The 20,714-nt window shown below is 40.1% G+C and overlaps 1 protein-coding gene across 1 annotated transcript in view; it reads left to right on the top strand.

Annotated features, from left to right (window-relative positions):
* Positions 1–20,714, top strand: part of LOC115021174 (CUB and sushi domain-containing protein 3-like) — a 205,022-nt gene that overhangs the window by 142,570 nt on the left and 41,738 nt on the right. Inside the window, 10 exon segments of the mRNA XM_029451384.1 lie at positions 2,603–2,791; positions 3,234–3,380; positions 4,697–4,885; positions 7,823–8,008; positions 8,772–8,966; positions 9,770–9,943; positions 11,589–11,762; positions 12,423–12,596; positions 15,453–15,638; positions 16,640–16,813. Coding sequence (XP_029307244.1) covers positions 2,603–2,791; positions 3,234–3,380; positions 4,697–4,885; positions 7,823–8,008; positions 8,772–8,966; positions 9,770–9,943; positions 11,589–11,762; positions 12,423–12,596; positions 15,453–15,638; positions 16,640–16,813 — 1,788 coding nt within the window.

Below are 20,714 nucleotides of genomic sequence, written 5' to 3'. Positions count from 1 at the left end.
TGATGTCTCTCTAGCAGACAATATGTAACAGTCGTTGCCTTTGCATTGTTATTCCTTACGCAGTGTGCTAAGTAAAAGAATAAATAATTGGTGGTTTGCACAAGAAATTACAGAGACGTCTTGCAATGTTCGCAAGATCAACAAATAACTATGCCAGTTCTTTTTAAACGCATCATCATATTTGGCATGCATGTGATTGTCAATAGCAGTAAAATGCTGTATGAAAGGGTCTAAAGAGAAAGTGCATGCTATCAGTAGTTTCATTATGTAACTTACTGTCTAACGATGCTTGGTTTTCATATTAATTCACTGTTTAATGCTGATCCCATTTACAAGAATTACATTAGAACTAGTATTTAAATAGATTTGTTAGTGATTTAGTGTATTTATCTTTCTAATACTTTAGCCATGATATTTATAATATTATAGTATTTAAGGCCAGTACTTTGTATACTCGCCAAATCACCATATGAATACACTGTAAGCTTCAGTCTGCCTCCTGTCCTGATCGTGTCCTTCTAAATCCCATCTCATAAAGTAGCAGTATTGAGGTGTCTGAAACACTCTTAAGTCCCCGACATGAATCATGTTTTAATCCCTGCACCTAAAGTTTGAGGCAAAGCAATTCAACCCACAAATGTGCTTACTGGATAGACTTGTGTGTGTTGCCTGGCAACGTTAACGTATTAAACAAGTATTGGGGGCTCTATTATTTCACATAGCAAACTCTTGCCAGATAAAGATTTCATGTACATCTTAAAGCCGTCCAATATGATAAAGTGCTTTAGGGAATAGGAATCTGTACAGTGCATAAATGTTTTTAAATTGGTAACCCCAGTGTTATAATCTGAATGAAAATGTAGAATTGATACAAGCAAAGCAGCATTCACATGTTCACATAGTGCTGAATCAGTAGATGTAGAGGCTCCTGCTGGGGACAGAACGGGGAACTGGTGAGGACGGAAGCTTTCGTGTGATTTAACTGCATCAACTGAGGACTCCTTTCTGAACTCAGTGAGACTCATAACTGTCTTGCTAAGACTCAGCGCTACAGACCTTTGTCATCTCAAATGCAAAATCAAGTCTCTCAGCTGCGCAGAAAAAAACACTCAGACTCCATTTTGCAAAAATGTGGACTTTAGAAAGCAATGTTTGTGAATAACTTAGAGAAAGCGTAAAATTAAAACTGCTGAAAATGACTGACCTGACTCACTAACACCCACTTCTGTGCAGTGTGCTCTGACGTCAGTGTTCACAATGTGAAGAAAAGCTTTTAGGTGGCATGACTTGAAATTCCTTATTATTCCTTTGAGTGTTTTACCCTTTTAACATATAAATATGCATTTTAATCATTTTATCAAAAGAAAAAGTCAAAAAAAGTAAATTTCCATATTGCTCTTTAACTTTTGTTTTTAAGAAACATGTTCTTAAATATATGCTCATTACAGCGCACAGTGATTGAAAATAAAAAATATAATATTGCTTTGAGAGATGTAAAAACCAAAAGCGACTGATCAGGAAATTCTTCACTCAAGTATGCACAGGGAAGTATTGATCAAGTCTCTCTCAAACTGTCCAGCAATGACAGTGAAGAAATATTGCAATTCATATTAAATTGCTATGTTCATTTATTTTCTGAACAGATCGACTTGAGATTTGTTACCTCCCTAATGAATAGTGTTTCTATAACTATCGATTCTGCCATGTACAAATCCTGTTACACTTTTGTTGTGTTTCCTTTTCTTTCATCTGTATTGAGTTAATGTAATAAGACATTGTTGACCTTTGCTGTACTTTGTGATTTAAGAAATGCATCGTTATTTACAGAAACGCTGACTTTGGCTCAAAGGTAACAGGCAGATATGATCTCCAGAAAGTCAAAGGCTCTTCTAGTTGAAACGTATGCAGCGACTCCCCAGAGAGAATATTCATATTGCTTTGGGTTACAATTCTTCCCCTCTGCCTTTTTTTCTTGATATATGTCCGAATGTTTCCAGTGACCTTTTTATCTGGAACTGTTGTTCACATTAACCTTTTATATACGTCATGTTTCTTCACTAGTGGCACCGAAGAGAAACTTTTGTTAGCAGCAGAAAAGGAAAAGAAAGAAACAGGACTGTCATTATTTCAGACATGCCAGCCTACAGGAAATGAAGGGAATGCTCCGAGACGATGCACATAAACTCGCATACATCATTTTTCCATACAAAGCTAGCTGCCTCACCTACTGAGTATTATTATTTGATAGATTGATATCAGGGGAGCCTGGTGACAACAGCAGACTCACCAGCTCAGCCCTTAGCTGCAATATCAGTCTGGCTGAAATGTAATTGTTTCAGGACTAGTTATTTTCCAATGTAATTTCTACTGTCACAGTGGATCTTCCCTTAGTTTCCTTCCTTCACCTCATCTTGCCCTATCTTTAATTGTACCTTCCATCGCCTGTCCTATTCCTCTGTTTCTTCTGTTCCTTCACTGGGGATTCATCTCCCTCGCTCAACCTCTGCCCCCTCTTCTCTTCTCTCTTTCTCTGTTGTTCTTCCTCTGTCTCGCAGTCTTCCTCTATTGCTGCCTTGCCCTTACACTGTTTCTCTTCTTCCAGTCCAATGTCCAGCCCATGAGGTGCGTTTTGACTCAACGGGGGTGATCTTGAGTCCAGGCTTCCCTGATAACTACCCCAATCTCCAGATGTGCTCCTGGCTGATCAACGTGGAGAAGGGTTACAACATGACTCTGCACTTTGAACTCTTCCAGACAGAGAAGGAGTTTGACATCCTGGAAATATTTGATGGTGGGTTCTGCTGGAGTTTTTGTGTTCCAAAAAATGTTACTTAACTGAAATTATTTATGTGTTTGTCTTGTGTTATGAATTTTAGCGCTTCTCAGTAAAACATTTATACTTTCTTCTTCTTCTTTTTTTGCACTACAGCACTGTTGCAGCATCCATGTTTTAATTGCGCCGTCTTAGAGCTGATTTTGCATTCCAGTCATGTGTTCGGTACAATAAATGTAACTGTGGTTGACGCCATGATAAGTCATTGAGAAATGTTACTGAATATTTGGTCTGTGATTCTCACTAGCATATCTGCAATTAATGCTTCTTTTATATATTTTATTTAATTTGACATAAAACAAGTGAAGATGCGTTTTTCACGTCCGTCTACGTTAGTGCTTGCTTTTGAGACTGATCTTTTTCTGGGAAATTGTTTGTGTGTCCGTCTATCTGTGTGCAGGTCCCAACATCTACAGCCAGAGCCTGGCATCACTCAGCGGTGACATTGAAACACCCTTCAGCCTGACCACCGCAGGCCACCAGCTCCTGCTGCGCTGGTCGTCTGACCACGGCACCAACCGACGCGGCTTCTACATCAGATACGTGGGTGAGTATCAAAGTATGTATCCAGCTTATAATCATATTTTTATTAGTGCTATTTCAATAAATTCTGTCTCTAAACTACAGAAAAGTGATAAAAGTCATGGGTTTCCAATTTGGGCATTTATATAGTAGGCACCATCTAGAGACGCTTCAATTGAACGAGTGATGACACTACATAGGGGCAAATACTCATTGAACCTTCTCTGCTGCAGCTACTGCATATTACTGTGGATACACTGTGAGCCCATGATTTTTATCACATTACGCTGTGATTGCTCAGGAGTATCATTTATTGAGTTTTTAATATCAGTTAATTTACAAAGAAATACTTTGAATTTCCACAGAAATGATAATGGCTCACAATAGGAGATGTTTTCACACACAAAAACCATGAGGCAGGAAGAAAATCATGTTGTTGTGCACTCCTTAATTTAAAAAGGTTTTAAATTCTTAATTGGCTCTTTAATAAGGCAAATGGTACCAAGCAAGAGCAGCATAGCGGATCTTCTTCAATTTGAAATGCATCAATAATAATGAAAAAAGCACAAAAGACATTCATTTTTCATGTTGTGTCTCTCCATTATATTTAATACACTAGAGTGTTACTGTGAAAGCAAGTCGGTGTGATGAATTTTGTAAAGAAAACTCCTCCTTGACTTGATTGACTCGAACAGGAACTGACTTAAACCCTAGTGTGTGTCTTTTCGTCTTATATCCCTGCTATCTCCCAGTCACCCTGATTTGAAGGAATGTTTGACAGGATTTGTAAGCACACATCTTTGCCTGGGATTTTCTGTCCCATCGGCTATTCAGTGCTCATATTCGGGAAATCAAATTTACCTTTTTTTGTGTTCGATGGGCTGTAAAATGAGGGAAAGGAAGGCTATGGAACAAATAACTGGAGGATGCACCAGTATTGCTTGTGTTGAATCAAATTGAATATGTGCGTGCCCATAGGCCAGGAGAGGAATAGTAATAATGTGATTTTGAGGACTTCCTTTGGCACACAGCCGGAGTGCTAAATAGATGTGACAGTCCTCAGGCATTCTCCCTCATTATCTTTCTGCATTTAAAATGGAGCCTTGCTGTGACTAAAATGTTCACCTGAGTCTTTCTCTAGAGGAGCTTTGTTAAAGCCTCTCATCCTTTTGTTTTTTCTCTGCTTTATATCTCTTTTTCCCTGGTAACACCTGTTTATCTGTTCTCTATTCTCCTTCTTTGACTTCATGCTCACCTTCTCTCGTGTTCTCTCTCCTCTCCTTTGCCTTGCTATACATCTCGCTCCTCTCCCCTGGTGCTTTATTCCTCCATGTGTTGTAGCAATGTACTGCAGTACCCCAGACTCCCCACAGCACGGCTTTGTCGTGAGCCAGACTGGGGGTCATCTGAACAGCATGGTGCGCTGGGCCTGCGACAGGGGGTACAAGCTGATCGGAAAGGGCACAGCTGTGTGCAAGAAGACCACCTATGACTTCTACGCCTGGGACGCGCCAGTTCCCGCGTGTCAAGGTAAGCACATCGGCCCTGGCAGCCTTTTATTTCCAACTTTCAGCCTGTCTCTTTCCCCGTTCTTCTGGTCACTGCCTCTACGCCCCTATGCTCAGCAGGGGCAGACAGGCAGGCGCTTAAGGCATCCGAGTGTCTCAGCCCCAGCTCTATTCCTGTGTTGTTAACAGCTGAACTGGATCCAACCTGATTGAGAGTCAAAACCCTGTCAAGTGGAAAGGAAACAGAAATCAATCCTCCCTTCTTCTGTCAATTTCCACTTCTTCAAATTACTTTGGCTAACTCGCTATTAGCATGCAGCGTCTGCTGCTGTTGGGTCTTACCCAACTAATTGGGTTCTTTGATGCGCATATGTGAAATGTGTGCATATACGTGCGCATGATTGCAGACACACACACACACACACACACACACACACACACACACACACACAGCTGCAAACAGCAACAGATGGTGTACTCAATTGCATTTTATCATGATGCAGTGAAATCAAAATATGTACGTCATGTATTTTAAAATGATTTAAAAACACTTCACACCTGTGATTAATTCTGTCAGTTTGGTAATTGCACATAGCTGTTGCAAAGCACATAAAGCCAGTCGTGGCTGCAAATGGCCTAATTTATTCATACATATGCTGTCCATCTGCTATATGCTAGATGCTGGAGATTACATTACAATGCCTTCAATCCTTCATTCTTTGCCATTCATGTTGAATGATATCTTGAGAAGGTAGAGTATATTAATCCATCAGTGTTGCTGATGCGTCTCAGAGGAAGAGCAATGACCTAAATAATGTTTCAGGCTCAATGACCTTCTAAGCTTTGATGAAGACTTCACCCTTCTAACGTTGAAACTTTCCATCTGCAGTGTAGAAAAGTGTTTAGTGCTTGTGATTAGCATCTGTTAGATTGTGACTTAGCAGTACTTGCAAATTAATGTTGATTGATTCTCCCATGGGGTGGTGAGGGGCAACGTAATGGCTCCAGGCCATGTTGGCAGATTCCTACCTTTGATGTTTCACAGTGTGCAGCTACCATTGCTGCTCCATTTTATCATGTGTGTGTTTGCATAACTGTTCCCATTTAGTCTGGCCCTGCAGATGTTGGTTTCCTCGCTCGACTCACTCCCTCTGACTTGGCGCTGATGATAAACACCTTGAAACGTACTATCTTGAGCTTTCTGTCTGGTTTAAGCTCTGAGGCCATAGTTACCCAGATTTACTCTGTGTAAGGGCAAGGACACAGTGCTGTGTGGGAGCTTTTCTGAGTGAACGCTTCATATGAAGAGTTACTGTTGAAACGAGTTGCATGTACTTGTCTCTTTCAGGGGTTAGTCGTAAGTGTGTTCAACTTCAACTATATTATTTCTGGAGAGAAAGTGTCATGCAGCCTCAAGTGGCCAGTCCTATATATAACACTTTCATGGTACTTACATTTCTCTGTAACACTTTCTATGAATACTACATCTATAGTGCATTATGATAAATAGATAATTATAATGCATGATAATGCTTCATGGTTACACATATAAAGACACATAATTAAACAGTATAGATGTGACTTATAATGAATCATAAGTGACTTTTGGATGCCCCTCACTACTTATAAACTACAGGTTGACGGAGGAGGCTAATAATACATTATGACCACAGAGTTGTCTGTGGTGTACATAATCTTTGACAGCAGACTGTACCCTTTTGTCAATTAAAATCTCACCACTTCAATTGGTTAATTGAAGGAATACTAGCAAATCTCTCGCTCTTAAAAAAAAAAGATGCATTTAAAGCTGTGTTTAGTTTGCATTATTTCCCTCCAGACACCCCAGAAGATATCCACAATTAAGTAATATGGTTGAACTCAGAGGTGTTAATAGATAAGGAGCCGTTTTTACGGGAAAAACATCAGAGAAATTAAATCATTTTTATAAATGATATACTAAATAGCACAGGTGATTTCTTTTCATACCATCAATTTTGCAGTATGTATGGTCAGATATGCGATCATTTTCATTTCAATCTGTTGCTTTCAGCTATTCAAACTAACTGTAAAAAGAAACAAACGAAAGTGGATACAGACAGCAGGTCAGAAATCTTAAACAAAGATAACTACATTCATTTACAGTGCAAAGGCTCTACTGTTTCCCCCCCATACTGTCCATTCTTTCTAGGAAGAAACTTGTAATATTTTGATACCTTGGAAACATTTTTACAGAACAATTTACAAAACAACAATTGATATCTGCTCCACAATCTTTCAATTAAAGACATCCTACCAGATTACTGCTTTGCCACAGCATGAACGTTATTTGAAATGTTGAAGGGATCCTATGAATTCTGTTTTGTCTCTTATTATAGTGTTTGTTTGTTTTTTAGTCAAATTGTTGTTGTGTTTTTTTTTCTTTACCTTTTTGATGGCTAGTATGGTCATGTTATCATACTTTGGTGTTTGGTATGTATAATTCCTGTGTATTATATAATAACTAAAAATAACAAATACACACTTTATTCATATAGCACCTGCCACACAGGGGGAGTAGTTCTTTACGTGCTTTACAACAAGGTAAAAGAAACAAGAGAACAAATAAAAACAGACACGTTACCACATACTGCACGGTAAAGAATAATTATTAATGTTGACCATTAAGCGCAAACAAGTAAAATAACTCCTAAAAGACACTAGAAGCAAGATGTTGACATGAATCAAGCACTCAAGCATCATTATTAGAAATAAAAAATGTTGACTGTGGCATTAGACGTACTTTCTCAACTAAGTTGAATGCGATTGTTATTTTATTTAACAGTTGCTCACAAAAATGTGACTAAGTGAATATGTGCTTTCCATGCCTGTGTTTACCAGGCGTCCCTCTGCACATTTCTCTAGTATGTGTTTTGTACTGTGCACATACGTGTGATGACAACCTTACTTTTGGGGCCTGCAGCTGTGTCATGCGGTGTGCCCAGTGCGCCAGTGAATGGAGGTGTGCTTGCTGCTGATTACTCTGTCGGCACACGGGTGACCTACTTCTGCAACAGCGGCTACCGGCTCTCGTCCAAAGAGCTGACGACCACAGTCTGCCAGCCAGACGGCACCTGGAGCAACCACAACAAGATACCCCGATGCATCGGTGAGTAGAGGATGTTGGGGAAGGAGGTAAGGGGATGCGGAGGAGAGAGAGGGATTTAGAGAGACGGGGTAACCGCAAGAACCCATCGCGCGGTTGAGCAGTGGGAAGGAGAAGTCGAGAGATAGGAAAGAGTTGTGGAGAAGACACTGATTTTGGAATTTTGAGACAGAAAAAATCAGAGTTTGAAAAAATCCTCTAGAGAAGTTGTTGAATATCAAACCGTTTAAACAAAACCCTGTGCTGCAGTCCCAACAGAACCACGCGTTGTGGTTTCATCACAAAAACGCTAACTGGTTGGGTAGTGATTATAGGACGCTTGGAAGAAAGGGAGAATAATAGTTGAGAGGAACCCTGTAGCTGGCGCTGGGGTGAATGTTTTACATGCCAGTGCAAGTCCTCCAAGTTTGTAAGTCGGTGCAACGAGTGATTGACAACATTGTTTACCATTGAGACCAATGTGTATTCCCTGCTGTATATGCCTCTCACAGCAAAAAGAAAAACAGAGTTTGTTTTGAAACTCATTTGGATGCAGCCAGTGCCAGTTGGAAAACAGCTTTGTTATGGTAGACAACATTTGTATATTGTAGCTATTCATATGTCTTCAGCACAGCTGGGTGGTTACATTATGTTTATGGTATTTGATTTAGCAATGTGTGTATAAGGGTTAACAAAAACTAAGTTGAAACCGCAGTCCATTTAAATCATCCAAAACTAACTATGTCCACCCCCCAACGGATCCCTCCTCTTTCTTTTTTTGGCACAGTCAATATGTGCCCTAGTCTCAGCTCCTTCTCTCTGGACCACGGGAAATGGAGGATCGTCAACGGTTCGCATTATGAATATGGAACTAAAATAATCTTCACCTGCAACCCTGGATACTACCGCATTGGCCCCGCCCACATCCAGTGCCATGCCAATGGGGTGTGGAGCTGGAGAACCGAGAGGCCTCGATGTAGAAGTGAGTGACTTCTGCTGCAGCAACACATACAATCAACACACACACTCACTTGAAAATGTAACTTAACTAAAAGTATAATGCTCCAAGAAATTAAATCTCCTTTATCTCGTTTGCATTGCATTATCACAAGAAGAAGAAAACATTTGCTGGCTGCACGTATTTAATCCCACAAAAACACTGTATAATGTGTTTCATTAGTTTCATAGCAAAGATGAAATAGCAATGAATTGAATTGATTAAGTGATTTTTATCCAGCATAATTGAAAAATCTATGTCCTGCCTCGTCTCAGGCACACTACAATCATAGATTGTGACATTACAAGACTTGAAGAATGAAAACCTCATTCACAGCTCACTTAATCAACAGCTTGAGTACACTTTTGCACCCTTTACCTATTACCCTCTTAGCCAAGGCTATATATTGTTTATTGCGGGAATAGGGAATAAAAGCTTTTCTATGCTGCCATGGGAGCTACTCTTTCAGTGGCAAAGAGCTGAATAGCCTGTGTAATGGCAAAAGGAGACTCCAGACAGCCTGATGAAAGATGTTGGTACAAAGGCAAACAGCATCATTATCCTCCCCATGAAATAGTACAGGTCACACTTTTATCACATTAAGGTCAGTAAGATGGGTGTAACTGACTGTGTTCTCCCATTGACTCAAGATGCAAGCCAACTTTAATCTCCTCTTCCTTTCTGTCTTGTTCTCTCTCACTCCTTCTCCTAATGTCTTGTTCTTTCATTCTGTGCCTCCTCTGTCTCCTTCCTCTTCTTTTTTTACCATCATCTTCATCTTACTGCAGTCATTTCCTGTGGGGATCTTCCCACTACTCCTAATGGGAAGAAAATTGGGACCCAAAGTAGCTTTGGAGCGTCAGCCATTTTCAGCTGTAACCTTGGCTATGTTTTAACTGGATCTACAGTTCGAGAGTGTCTCCTGTCCGGCCTTTGGAGTGGGATGGAGACTCACTGCCTGGGTAAGCAGGATCTAAATGTTCTCTTTAACTTTTTAGAAGGAGAGTCTTGAGCTGGGTCGAACACTGCTGGTGATCTGTTCAGACAGGATATAAGCTTTTCTTGGTTGGGCCAAAATGCCCACAATAGAGCCAGATGGGAAAAACAGAGGGTGGCTATAATTGGTTTTGTTGCCAAGTGTGTATGGCCATTTACTATAAACTAGAAAGATGTACAGTTTTTTGGTGGCAATCAACACTGCCACTTCACACTTTCCTTCGGGCTAGCACACATCAGACTGTTTAAGACAATGTAAAGATCATCAGGTAATAGTTGTTTTTTAGGACTCTACCTTTTACTTATTTGGAGCATGTTGCTGTTCAGTGAAGTCAGTGTGATTTGGTGTTTCTAAAATGTTAAATGTGAGAGAACAGCTGGCCCGAAACTACGAGACACTTGCCAAGCTGTACCAGCGCAATTTGAGCTGTTGTTAAGATATATAAACAAGAAAATATGCTACAGCTTAGCTTACCACAGCTCATCTCAGCTCTGTACTTTGCAAGAATATGAGACGCACGTAATTACTTGAGCCGCATTCAAACCCACGCAGCAGCAGACTGTGACGGTTTCCCTGGCAGATGCAGTCCGTTTATCAATCCTGTGGCACCAGCACTCTGCACTCCAGGCTCTGCTCAAGATTGGTTCAGTTCATTAAAAGAAGGGCACCTCTCTCTTGTTTAATAATATGACTGTCAGGGTTAACATATCCAGGGACCTCTTGGTATACTCTCGTCGCCTACTTCAGCACTATCTTCATAGAATCTAGCTGCTCTCAACTGTAGTGTGATAATAAAATGCTCGACTGAGTTTCTGGGTGCACGAGTGAATGAGGGAAATCAGACTCGCAGTCAGTGGCAATTTCCCAGGTTTTAAGTGGCAGTGGAAATCTCAGCAAGATTCCTCTCTGAAAGGCATTTATTGTAGCTGAAGGTAATGTGATTACGTGCATGAGCGTATTGCACAGATTTTGAGGAGTTTCACATGCGTCTCTGTGTCTACTGTAGATGAGAAAAGCTGAGTTATCATCATAAAAGAAGCTGAAGCAAGTATGAATTTAGAAATAATAATTCAGAGATAATGAGCTGAAAAATGCTTTCCAAATCCAACATGTTTCATGAATACACTAACTAATTTTGTTTGCCAGCTTTATAATTCCAAGACCTCTTTAGTCACCAGTTTCCTCATTTTATTTTTATAATACAGTTGTCAAAATGCAAAGTTATTCAAACGTGTTAACACAGTTAAAATTGTGTTTCTACCCTGCAACTATCGTCCATTAGTTCAGTGGAAGCCACCACGGGCTATTATTCTCAAACACTAGAGAGCTGAACTTAAGTATTGCACCACATGACTGACTGATAATTCTTCGTTATTAGTGATGCAAAGTGCATTGCTTGCAAATATTGGACCCCCATGTTAGCTCCAACTGACTAATATTCGTAGAGCAGAGTGTTATTATCACCATACACTACAAGCGTGACAGTATGTGTGCTTTCTTTGTCAAAATCTATGTCACTAAAAAAATTCACGTTCTTGTTGAGAAAGAGAGCTAAACATTTAGCACAAAGGAATCGTAAATTCTTACAATACTGTATGTTTTCCCTACAGCCGGTCACTGTGGTGTCCCAGAGCAGATTGTAAATGGGCAGGTGATCGGGGAAAACTTTGGTTATAGAGACACAGTGGTTTACCAATGCAACCCCGGATTCAGACTCATTGGCTCCTCAGTACGGATCTGCCAGCAGGACCACGGCTGGTCTGGAACGCTCCCAGTTTGTATCTGTAAGTACTTTAATGCCAATTCTCACTGCCTGATGGACTGCAAGAGAGATCATTTGTTTATATTATCCAAGTTGCTCAGCCTACTCTTCAGATGGGAAATAGCAGATGGAGAATGTTGTGTTTTTCTTTCCTGGATTCTAACTTCATATTTTTTTTAAGGAAGCTTTGAATATGTGTATTCACAAGAAAGAAAGGGTTGATTAAATAAAACGTGATGATTTAATTGCATTGTTAAACTATAACAAATAAATGTTTTGCCCTGTTAAAAAGCTTCCTGCTCCTGTAGTTTTAGAAGTGCTGAAGTCAAGAGTTGTTACATATGTTTATAATGTGATTCTCCTATCTGACTATCCATGCGATGTGAAATGTGCTGTTCACCCTTTCCCAGTCGAGATCATGTCTTGATTCCTAATTACCCCATTGTCCTTTTAAGGTTAATTATATGATAATGATATTCCTATGATATGTGTCACAGTACGTCACCTATTGATCATGGGTATTGAATTTAGTCTCTCCCCCTTATTATCGCTCTCTTTCCCCACACTCTGTATCTTTCTCACCCCCCCTCCCCCTTTACCTTTTCTTTGTATCCATTCTTTTCTGCCTTTCATCTTCCATTCTCCTCTCTACCTCCTCTCTTTTGATGCGTGTCAACTTTAGCTGTCACATGTGGCCACCCCGGTAGCCCTATATATGGCCGCACCACAGGCGATGGCTTCAACTACAATGATGTGGTGCGCTTCTCCTGCAACAAAGGCTACACCCTGGAAGGACCCTCCACAGCCCAGTGCCAGGCCAGCCGCCAGTGGAGCAGGCAGCCACCAACATGCAGAGGTAAAGTCCAGCTACAGACCTCCTGGAGGTTGGATAAATGATTGACAGCTGGACTGACTTAAAGTATCAGAAGGATGCAGATGTAACTTGACAGTTGAACTAAAAAGCTGCTTGTTTCTGCCAGCATGTTCAGAGGACGCTCAAGCTGTACATATCGCCTCAGGAGGCTAGACAGACAAGGATAAAAAGCAAGAAAGACTACCAGAATGTGGAACCAGCAGATGCGTCATATTCATATGCATCCCATTAAATATATGCGATGATCCATTTCTGGTAGCTATTAGCGTATCGCTTCAACTAAAGGTGTCTTCATGTTTGATAACAGAAGCCACTTCTATGTAATTCTGCTCCTGTGAATCAGACTTGCCATCAGTGGAGCAGGTAGCTGCCAGCAAGCAGAAGTAGGATCCAGCCAAAGTGTTGGAACTGAATGAAATGGCTTTTTGCAGGTGCTTTGTGATGGTTCAGGAATCAGAGGCTAGGATGACCACAACAATTTAGCAGCCAGCAGATGTATCATGATCATTCAGGAATTAGCAGCCTGTGGCCGCCAGCATGCACAGGCATCGACACAGAAGCAGAACGGATAGAAGTAGTGTCCACATATCTATTGATTTGAATGAGAAAAGTCACTATCTGTTCTACTTCTCTGAGTAAAGCATTAGGCAACAACATCTGGAGCCCCTGCCTCAGAGCGAAAGCAGGGAAACAGCAATAACGAGCTTGCAGCAGAATGTATGTATCGGGAGAGTAAATTGGGAATTGTTTTGACAATTTTACTGCCAGTTTTTTACCAAGAGGCTTGCTGCAGGGAGAGATTACTTTGAAGGCAAGAAAGTTCACAGTACGTTTAGTGGAAGACATCTTATTGGGAGTGTCAGATGGCGGCTGCGTTTTAGTTGTGTCCAATTTTAGTGTGCCCAGGTTATGCTCATTAGTGGTGTGTTTACAATCCGCAGCACTCCAGACAAGTTTTGTGTGTGAGCATACAGGAAAAACGTGTACTTGTTACCCCAAAATGATTTGGACAGTTTGACAATATCTTTCAGTAAATTTCTTTCACTATATACAATATTTCCCCCAAAATAAAATTCAAACAGACAATAGATATGTTGCGCAGTATGGGGGAAGCTCTTTATTTTAACAATGCTTGGAAAAGAGATTCTTCACATTTGCCTTTGAAAATGCTTCCATCTTTCTATCTATCTTTAGTTTGAAGATGTGTTAAATGTAGGTTCATATTATCTTATCGTTCTACAAAACAAGGTAACGGACCAGGATGAAATCATTAAAACACAATTAAAGAGAAATGCCTTTAAGTTATATCCATTGTGGCTTTAATTGGTCTGCTACCTCTGGATCTAGTCTGCCAAGGCTAGATTTGCTAGACTTTGCCCATTTAAAAATATCTCTCCTCTTGGCATGAGTTTTTTTGGCAGTCAGATGTGAAGAGACACCGTTTTCATTACTGTGAATAGCACCGTAGAGACAGACCTGGTAAAGGATCAAAAGAGTAAAATCATATTAAACTGTCATGACTCCCTTTGTCAAAATATGTCTGTCTGTTCCTACTAAGATTTCCTCACAGTAAGCCAGCTATGTTCCACACATGTGCATTATTCATTTAATTGGATGTTGCCCTGAACTTAATTTCACCCTCATCTACTTTTAGCTGCCTAAACAACTTTGTCAGCAGTATGGTTTTAGAGACTTCAGCTGCTTTTTGAATTTGTGACAATAGACGTGCCTTTGGTTCTTTTGTTTTCAGGGGAAAGCGTTAGGTGACATTGTTATTGACAATGCTTAAAAATAGCCCGGACTCACTCGTCTTCCTGTTTGTAGAATAAACAGAGAGAGCCACCACTGATCAGGTCATATCAACAGTTCTATTATTAACTCACAAGTAAACATATCTACAGATAGCATTTATGCAAATGAGTCACCAACCAAAGACTGCACAGGTTCCAGGAAAGACGAGTCAGATCCCATGATGCTGGGTGGAGTTATTTATGCAGATTGCCACATGACTGTTATGTGTTCATAATAATAATAATAATAATAATAATAATAATACATTAGACTTGTATAGTGCTTTTCTAGTAACTCAAAGACGCTTGACAGAGTGAGTGACATAAAAACAAATATATGTTGTCCTGTTTTTTTTACTAAATTATTAATGACTTGAATACAACTTGTCCTGATCCTGTTACCTTAATGTGTATAAGTAAACTGTATAGGGTATCAAAGTTCAGTCATCTATTACTGCGTTCTATATTTAACCTCCTGCTGTGCAGTGGTGTGATCTGCACTCTGAACATTAGTGCCATAGCAACCTTATGAACAGAGACGACTGTACACATAATATTCATAAGATGGGTTTGAAACGCTGCCAAGAAGTGAATATTCACTTTGGCTGAAATAAACTTTAATATCCTGTACCTTACATCAATAATTCATTTACATTATCTATGAACACCACAATAAATTGATGTGTATGAAAAATTGCCAAGAACAGTTCTGCTTGCCATTATTACAACAAAATGTTCACGGTAAAGAGAGTATAAATGAGATACTGAATCTATAGATGGACATTGTGAGGTACATTCAGGGCTACAGGAATACCGGCCTTGTTCAACATTTAGTTCAACCAATAGTCATGCTGTGCAGTCTCAGCAGTAATTCTCCTGAAATTACATTGAAAACATCTGTTTAGTGTTTAGCCTGAAATATCACCGCAGCAATAAAAATCAATTTGACTGCTGTCAGTATTCTGATGTCTGTATTTTCCCTTTATGATTAAACTAATTGAATGATTCATGATGGTGTAAATGTAATGTTTGTTCCGTTTTCATTCAGTGGTGAACTGCACAGATCCAGGTATCCCTGCCAATTCTATCCGGGAGAGTAAGATTGAGCACGGTAACTTCACATTCGGCAGCGTGGTCTTCTACGACTGTAACCCAGGATATTACCTGTTCGGCTCATCGGTGCTGACCTGCCAGCCGGTCGGCCACTGGGACAAACCTCTACCAGAATGCATCGGTACAGTCGCTACTTTTAATATTACCTTGGCAATCAACTGGCATCAGCCTATCCGCCTTTCCTTTTAATTAGTGCACGTATGAAAAAGTTAATTAATTGTTACACTTAACAAGAAATGCAAATAGAAAAGTTTCCCTCTCGATTGAGTGTCCACAACCTTGTTCGTGTCCTCGTTTGCTTCTAGAGTTTAAATGGTACAAGTTGCTAAATGCTGTGGCTGAGAGCATCTGCGTTATGTCCGATGCCTCAGTGGCTTATGGTTATGTTGCACTGTGCCTAATTGAGAAATGGGGGAAACTGTCATTGGGCCAGTTGTTCAGGCTATAGCTAATGTTCCTTTAAATCCAAGCTCTCAAATCCTAACAACAACCATCTATGGACTGTAGGGGTTATCTGAGGTTGTAATGTTGCTCTCAAACACCTGGCTTGTCGTGCACTCTACTTTCGTATGAGGCCGCCAACAGTAATGACCTATTTCTAGTGGAAATTATCTAAAGTAAACCGCTACACACTACACAGGCTTGAAAAGCACTTCATTTCATGGAAGAGAGATGACGCACGCCGTTTACTTCATCAAATAAAATTGCAATTACAGAGATACACAGGAGTGTCTGTCTCAAATGTTTATTCACGTCTCCAGGCATCACTGACTCTTTGTTAAGAAATTAGCTTTGTGAAATTACAGAACTTTGCATTATAAGACTAAGCTGACTGAAAGCACCAACACACATGTAAAGGTCAGAAGAAGAAGACATTGTATGTACAATATTTTTTTACTTTTGTTTAAAGCATTAAGGCACAGTAGTCTTATTTTCTTTCAACAGAAGCTTCCTTGAGTTGGTTATACTTTTGAAGTCCACAGTTGTGTAGATCAACAGGCTACTAAACTGGTTGGAAGCATTTCTTGACAAGCCATGTGATTGAGGCATGCCACACTATTCCGTTTATCCATTCACTCATCCGTCAATAATCTTATTTCCTCTCCTCACTCGGTCATGCAGAGGTGGACTGCAGCCACCCGGGTGCACCTCCCCACGGAGTGATGAGCGGAGAGAAGTTTACCTTTGGCTCCACCGTGCGCTATTCCTGCTCTGGAGACCGCCAGCTCATAGGAGACTCATCACTAACCTGTCAACTGAACGGACACTGGAGCGGCCCACTGCCTCACTGCTCAGGTACACAAACGCAACTATAGCCATGGACATACACAAGCATTCCTGCATAATTCACACAACACAAAGTGTCTCTTTCAATCTTCCTTATGAAACTGATATCAGTATTATATTAAACTGGACTGGTAGTTTTTAAGTATCCTCAGCCTGTGTTTCCTTCATAGAGGTTCTCTAAATGAATGACAAGAGTTGTGTTTACCGAAACATATTAAAACATATTTTCTCACTTACCTCTAGTGATTTCAAGCCACACAGATAGTTTTAGTTGTATTTGCCCTGGCTTTGAGATATCTGGTGTGAGATTACAGTCATCACCCCAATATTTTAGAGTTTAATGGAATTCTGTTTGTGGTGTTCAAAGCATTAAACAAATAACAAAATTCAGCAGCAACATCTTTTTTTCAAGAAACAACGCCCCGGACACTCCACAGAACACACTGTCAAGTTTTCATAAGGACTATTTCTTTGGTAGTAAGTAGTTCCAGTGAAAACTGTTCACAGCAATCTCTGGGGATTATACAGACTAATCAGGACACGCATGCTGAAGTGACAAGTTGCTGTTGAATTGTTTTATTGTAATTTCTCATTGCTGTAAGCACCACAAATATAATTCAATCAAACTCCATTGTATTAGAGCCAGCCCGAGCTGTATTAGTGCCAGAATTATATTTATTTTTTTAATATGTCTCAAAACAAATCTATCTGTATGGCTAGATAGTGAATACCACGCTACTATGGCAGAGTGCCTGGGAGTTCTGGCATCCTGAGATATTTGGTTAGAGCCTTTGTGAAGTTCAGAGCAAACACACACATGATATTTATGAGAAAACTGAGCCAATGTACTGCCCTCAAACTAGACCCCCGTGGAGCTCTTCCAAGATTTCTTTTAAAATTGTACCTACAAGCCAAAAATATTTGACAAATATTGTCCACAAATTGCCCATCTACTCAAAGCAGTTTCAGCATTTCACTTTTCAGAACAGAATTTTTGAAAATGTACATTGATGGTGAACCAGTACCAAATAACTCAAACAATGACCATCACCCATCATTACTATTTGATTCAGTGATATGGAGTTATTAATTCACACCAGCCAAATAATCCTTTTAAGAAAATGTTGCTTCCTGCATAAAACAATCAATGGAGTTAAAGATATCACCCCTGACATAACCTAAATGCACTCTGGCAACTTAAAGTTTTAACAGAACTTTCGGTTTCAAGTGTTCAGTACATTTAGTTGCAGAATCTTCTCTGCACAACTACAAACTTCCCTCTTTAATCCCCTCTGTTCTCTACTCTCCCATCACACTTAAGCATTCCTGACCATTTAAGTGGTTTCACTTTACTGAATGTTCACTTGGTTTGTTCAACTCACTGACCCAGAAGTAATGTTTGTAAGCAGACTTGTATGAGTGTTTTTTTCTTCTTCTTTAAATGGGAGTGCAAACTCTACTCACCTTCAATATTTTGTATTTACTGAGACAGTTGAAAGTAGTGAGGTTAGACTCCCAGCATAGCAGGGTGATGCACATGATGCTCAAACCAGACCAGTCACACGTTCCATAAAAAAAACATGTTCTAGATTTTGCGAAATGGAAATAGTGACACAGAAGTTTGGTGAAGTATTTCTCTTCATCTGCACTTGCATAATTATCTGCTGTGTACAGCCTAATGGCGGTTTTAAGTCTTGAAATTATAGCCATAGAATCTAATAAAGCATGTAATAATGCTTATGGTCAAAATAATGAGTGTTGGAAGGTATTTCTTACTTCTTCAGCCTTTAAAAGCAATTTTCCATCTATTATTGAGATGATTTGATCAGCACCCTGCTGTTATGACAAACGAGCTTCTAATGTTGTATTATATTTAATTTCATCCCTTACTCTGAGCTGTGTTTCACCAAAATGAGCTCTACTGCCTCTGTTTGTATGAAGAAAGCCGGCCAATAAACTCTTTAATCTGAGCAAAACAAAACATTTATTACCAAACTAGATTCAGTGCATTAAATTTAACTTGTCCAAAACCTAATCAGCATCAACTCATCACTTAAAAAGTGAGACAAGTAAAGCCAACATGAATCTGTTCCCAAGTATTTAAGTTGTCAAAGAGCAACTGCTGTTTAGAGAGTAAACCCCTGTGGAGGAATTTGTGCAGCAGAAAAAGAGTCCTGGGTCAGTGACCATAAGATTTAATCATAATAAAAGACGCTGCTTACCAAGCTAAAGAAAAAGGATGTGCTGAGGTGCGCTGTAGCAGATATTACGTAGTTTGGTTACATGTAATAAGATCACAAAAATGCAACTTGAGTTCATTTTGTAGCAAGGCAGTTTTTATCATTTTATGCAAAGTACAGAAATGAAGAAGTTAGAATGTTTGTGACATGTAGGACTCGGATCATATTGGTTATATAGTTGATGGTAATTACCATTAAAGTGTAAATGCATTGTCTTCACATTGTCACAAAGGATTATACTGCATCAGTGCTCCTAACTATGGGAATCAGCAACTGGAAATAAGACACCCTTGTGGATAACTTGTTCATCAGTAAGATGCAGGATGAATTCCAATCCATGGCAGTAAATATGTTTCAGCTGTAGCAAAACTTAGAAGCACAACACGGCTGTAAATGAGTTGTGGCAACAGGAGCTCAGGTTGTGATGCAGTAAATGTCTGGAGAGTGTGATATACTGTATTATAACACCTACTTTTCACAGGCACATTAGCAAAAACCTCTGAGGTGATGCATTTAGTACTGCAGTGTTAGCACAATAAAGGAGCAATCTGTGTTAAGTGTTGTTGTATGTTTAAAGTGTATTTGCATAAAGGTTGCTGCGTAGTCTTCAGGATCAGAAATTGTTTAAATGGCACGTGTATTCTCAGAGTCATCACCAATAGCAACAACATAATTTGGGCTATGAATTCCTCAGAAGTCCAGCCCAGCATCAGCAACAGTTGTCGTCCGTGTACCCATCTATGCATCTATCCTTCCCCTCATCTGTCCTCCTGTGTTAATTAGTAAGAGGGGGCTTAAAACTGCTTGTGAAGCTATTCCCCCTTTGTCCTCGTCTGTTGCATGGCTGAGTTGAAGGCCTTATTATTTCTTCACAAAGGGAGCCTGGTGAACGGACATTAACTCAGATTCAAACCAAATCCACCGCCATCCCAATTAGAGAGATTATAGCTGTCACAGTGCATTCCGTGCCGGGCTGCCTCACCTAACTGAAGAAGACTTGTGAAGTACCGACAGCTGCTGTGAGACAAGCAAACACATACAGTGTATGCACACGCAAGAAGACATGCACACACACACACACACAGGCAACAAATAAGTATACACACTTAAGTACATGCACAGACGGACAGGCGCTCACATTCATAAGTGCACACTCTTACAGACACACACTCGTATGCAGTAGAGAGGTAGGCAACGGTACACATACTAGATGCACACACACTCCTTGCTTACCACAGCCACACACAAACTAATCATCTCCAGCTGTGAGCACCTGACCTGACAAATCCAGCTTGTGCACATGTGAGCAGTGTGTAGAAGATATGAGCTTGATGTTTGTGCAGTGAGGTTTTGTCAACAAGTCCAGTATCATTGCAGCTGTTTGCTGCTCGGTAGACGGAGAGCAGCATCCAATACACAAGGAATTATGCACAGGGTGTGTGCACAGCTCAAGGAACAGGATCTCACAGCCAGTAAGGCACAGATCCTTCACAATCTGAACTATACAGACAACCACAGTGATCTATCTGTCTGCCTATCTGCATTCCTGCTTTGTCTATCCAACTACTGTATAGAAAGACGTCTTTGATACTCTGTCTTCTGATGCCAAATATTCCTCTCTTTTATTTCCTTTGCTGGTTTCATTTCTGTGAGAGCATGGAAGAAGCAGT

The sequence above is a fragment of the Cottoperca gobio genome, chromosome 16 (assembly GCF_900634415.1).
Source record: "Cottoperca gobio chromosome 16, fCotGob3.1, whole genome shotgun sequence".
NCBI lineage: Eukaryota > Metazoa > Chordata > Actinopteri > Perciformes > Bovichtidae > Cottoperca > Cottoperca gobio.
The sequence above is the reverse complement of the archived record's forward strand: the minus strand, read 5'-3'. Positions and strand labels throughout refer to the sequence as shown.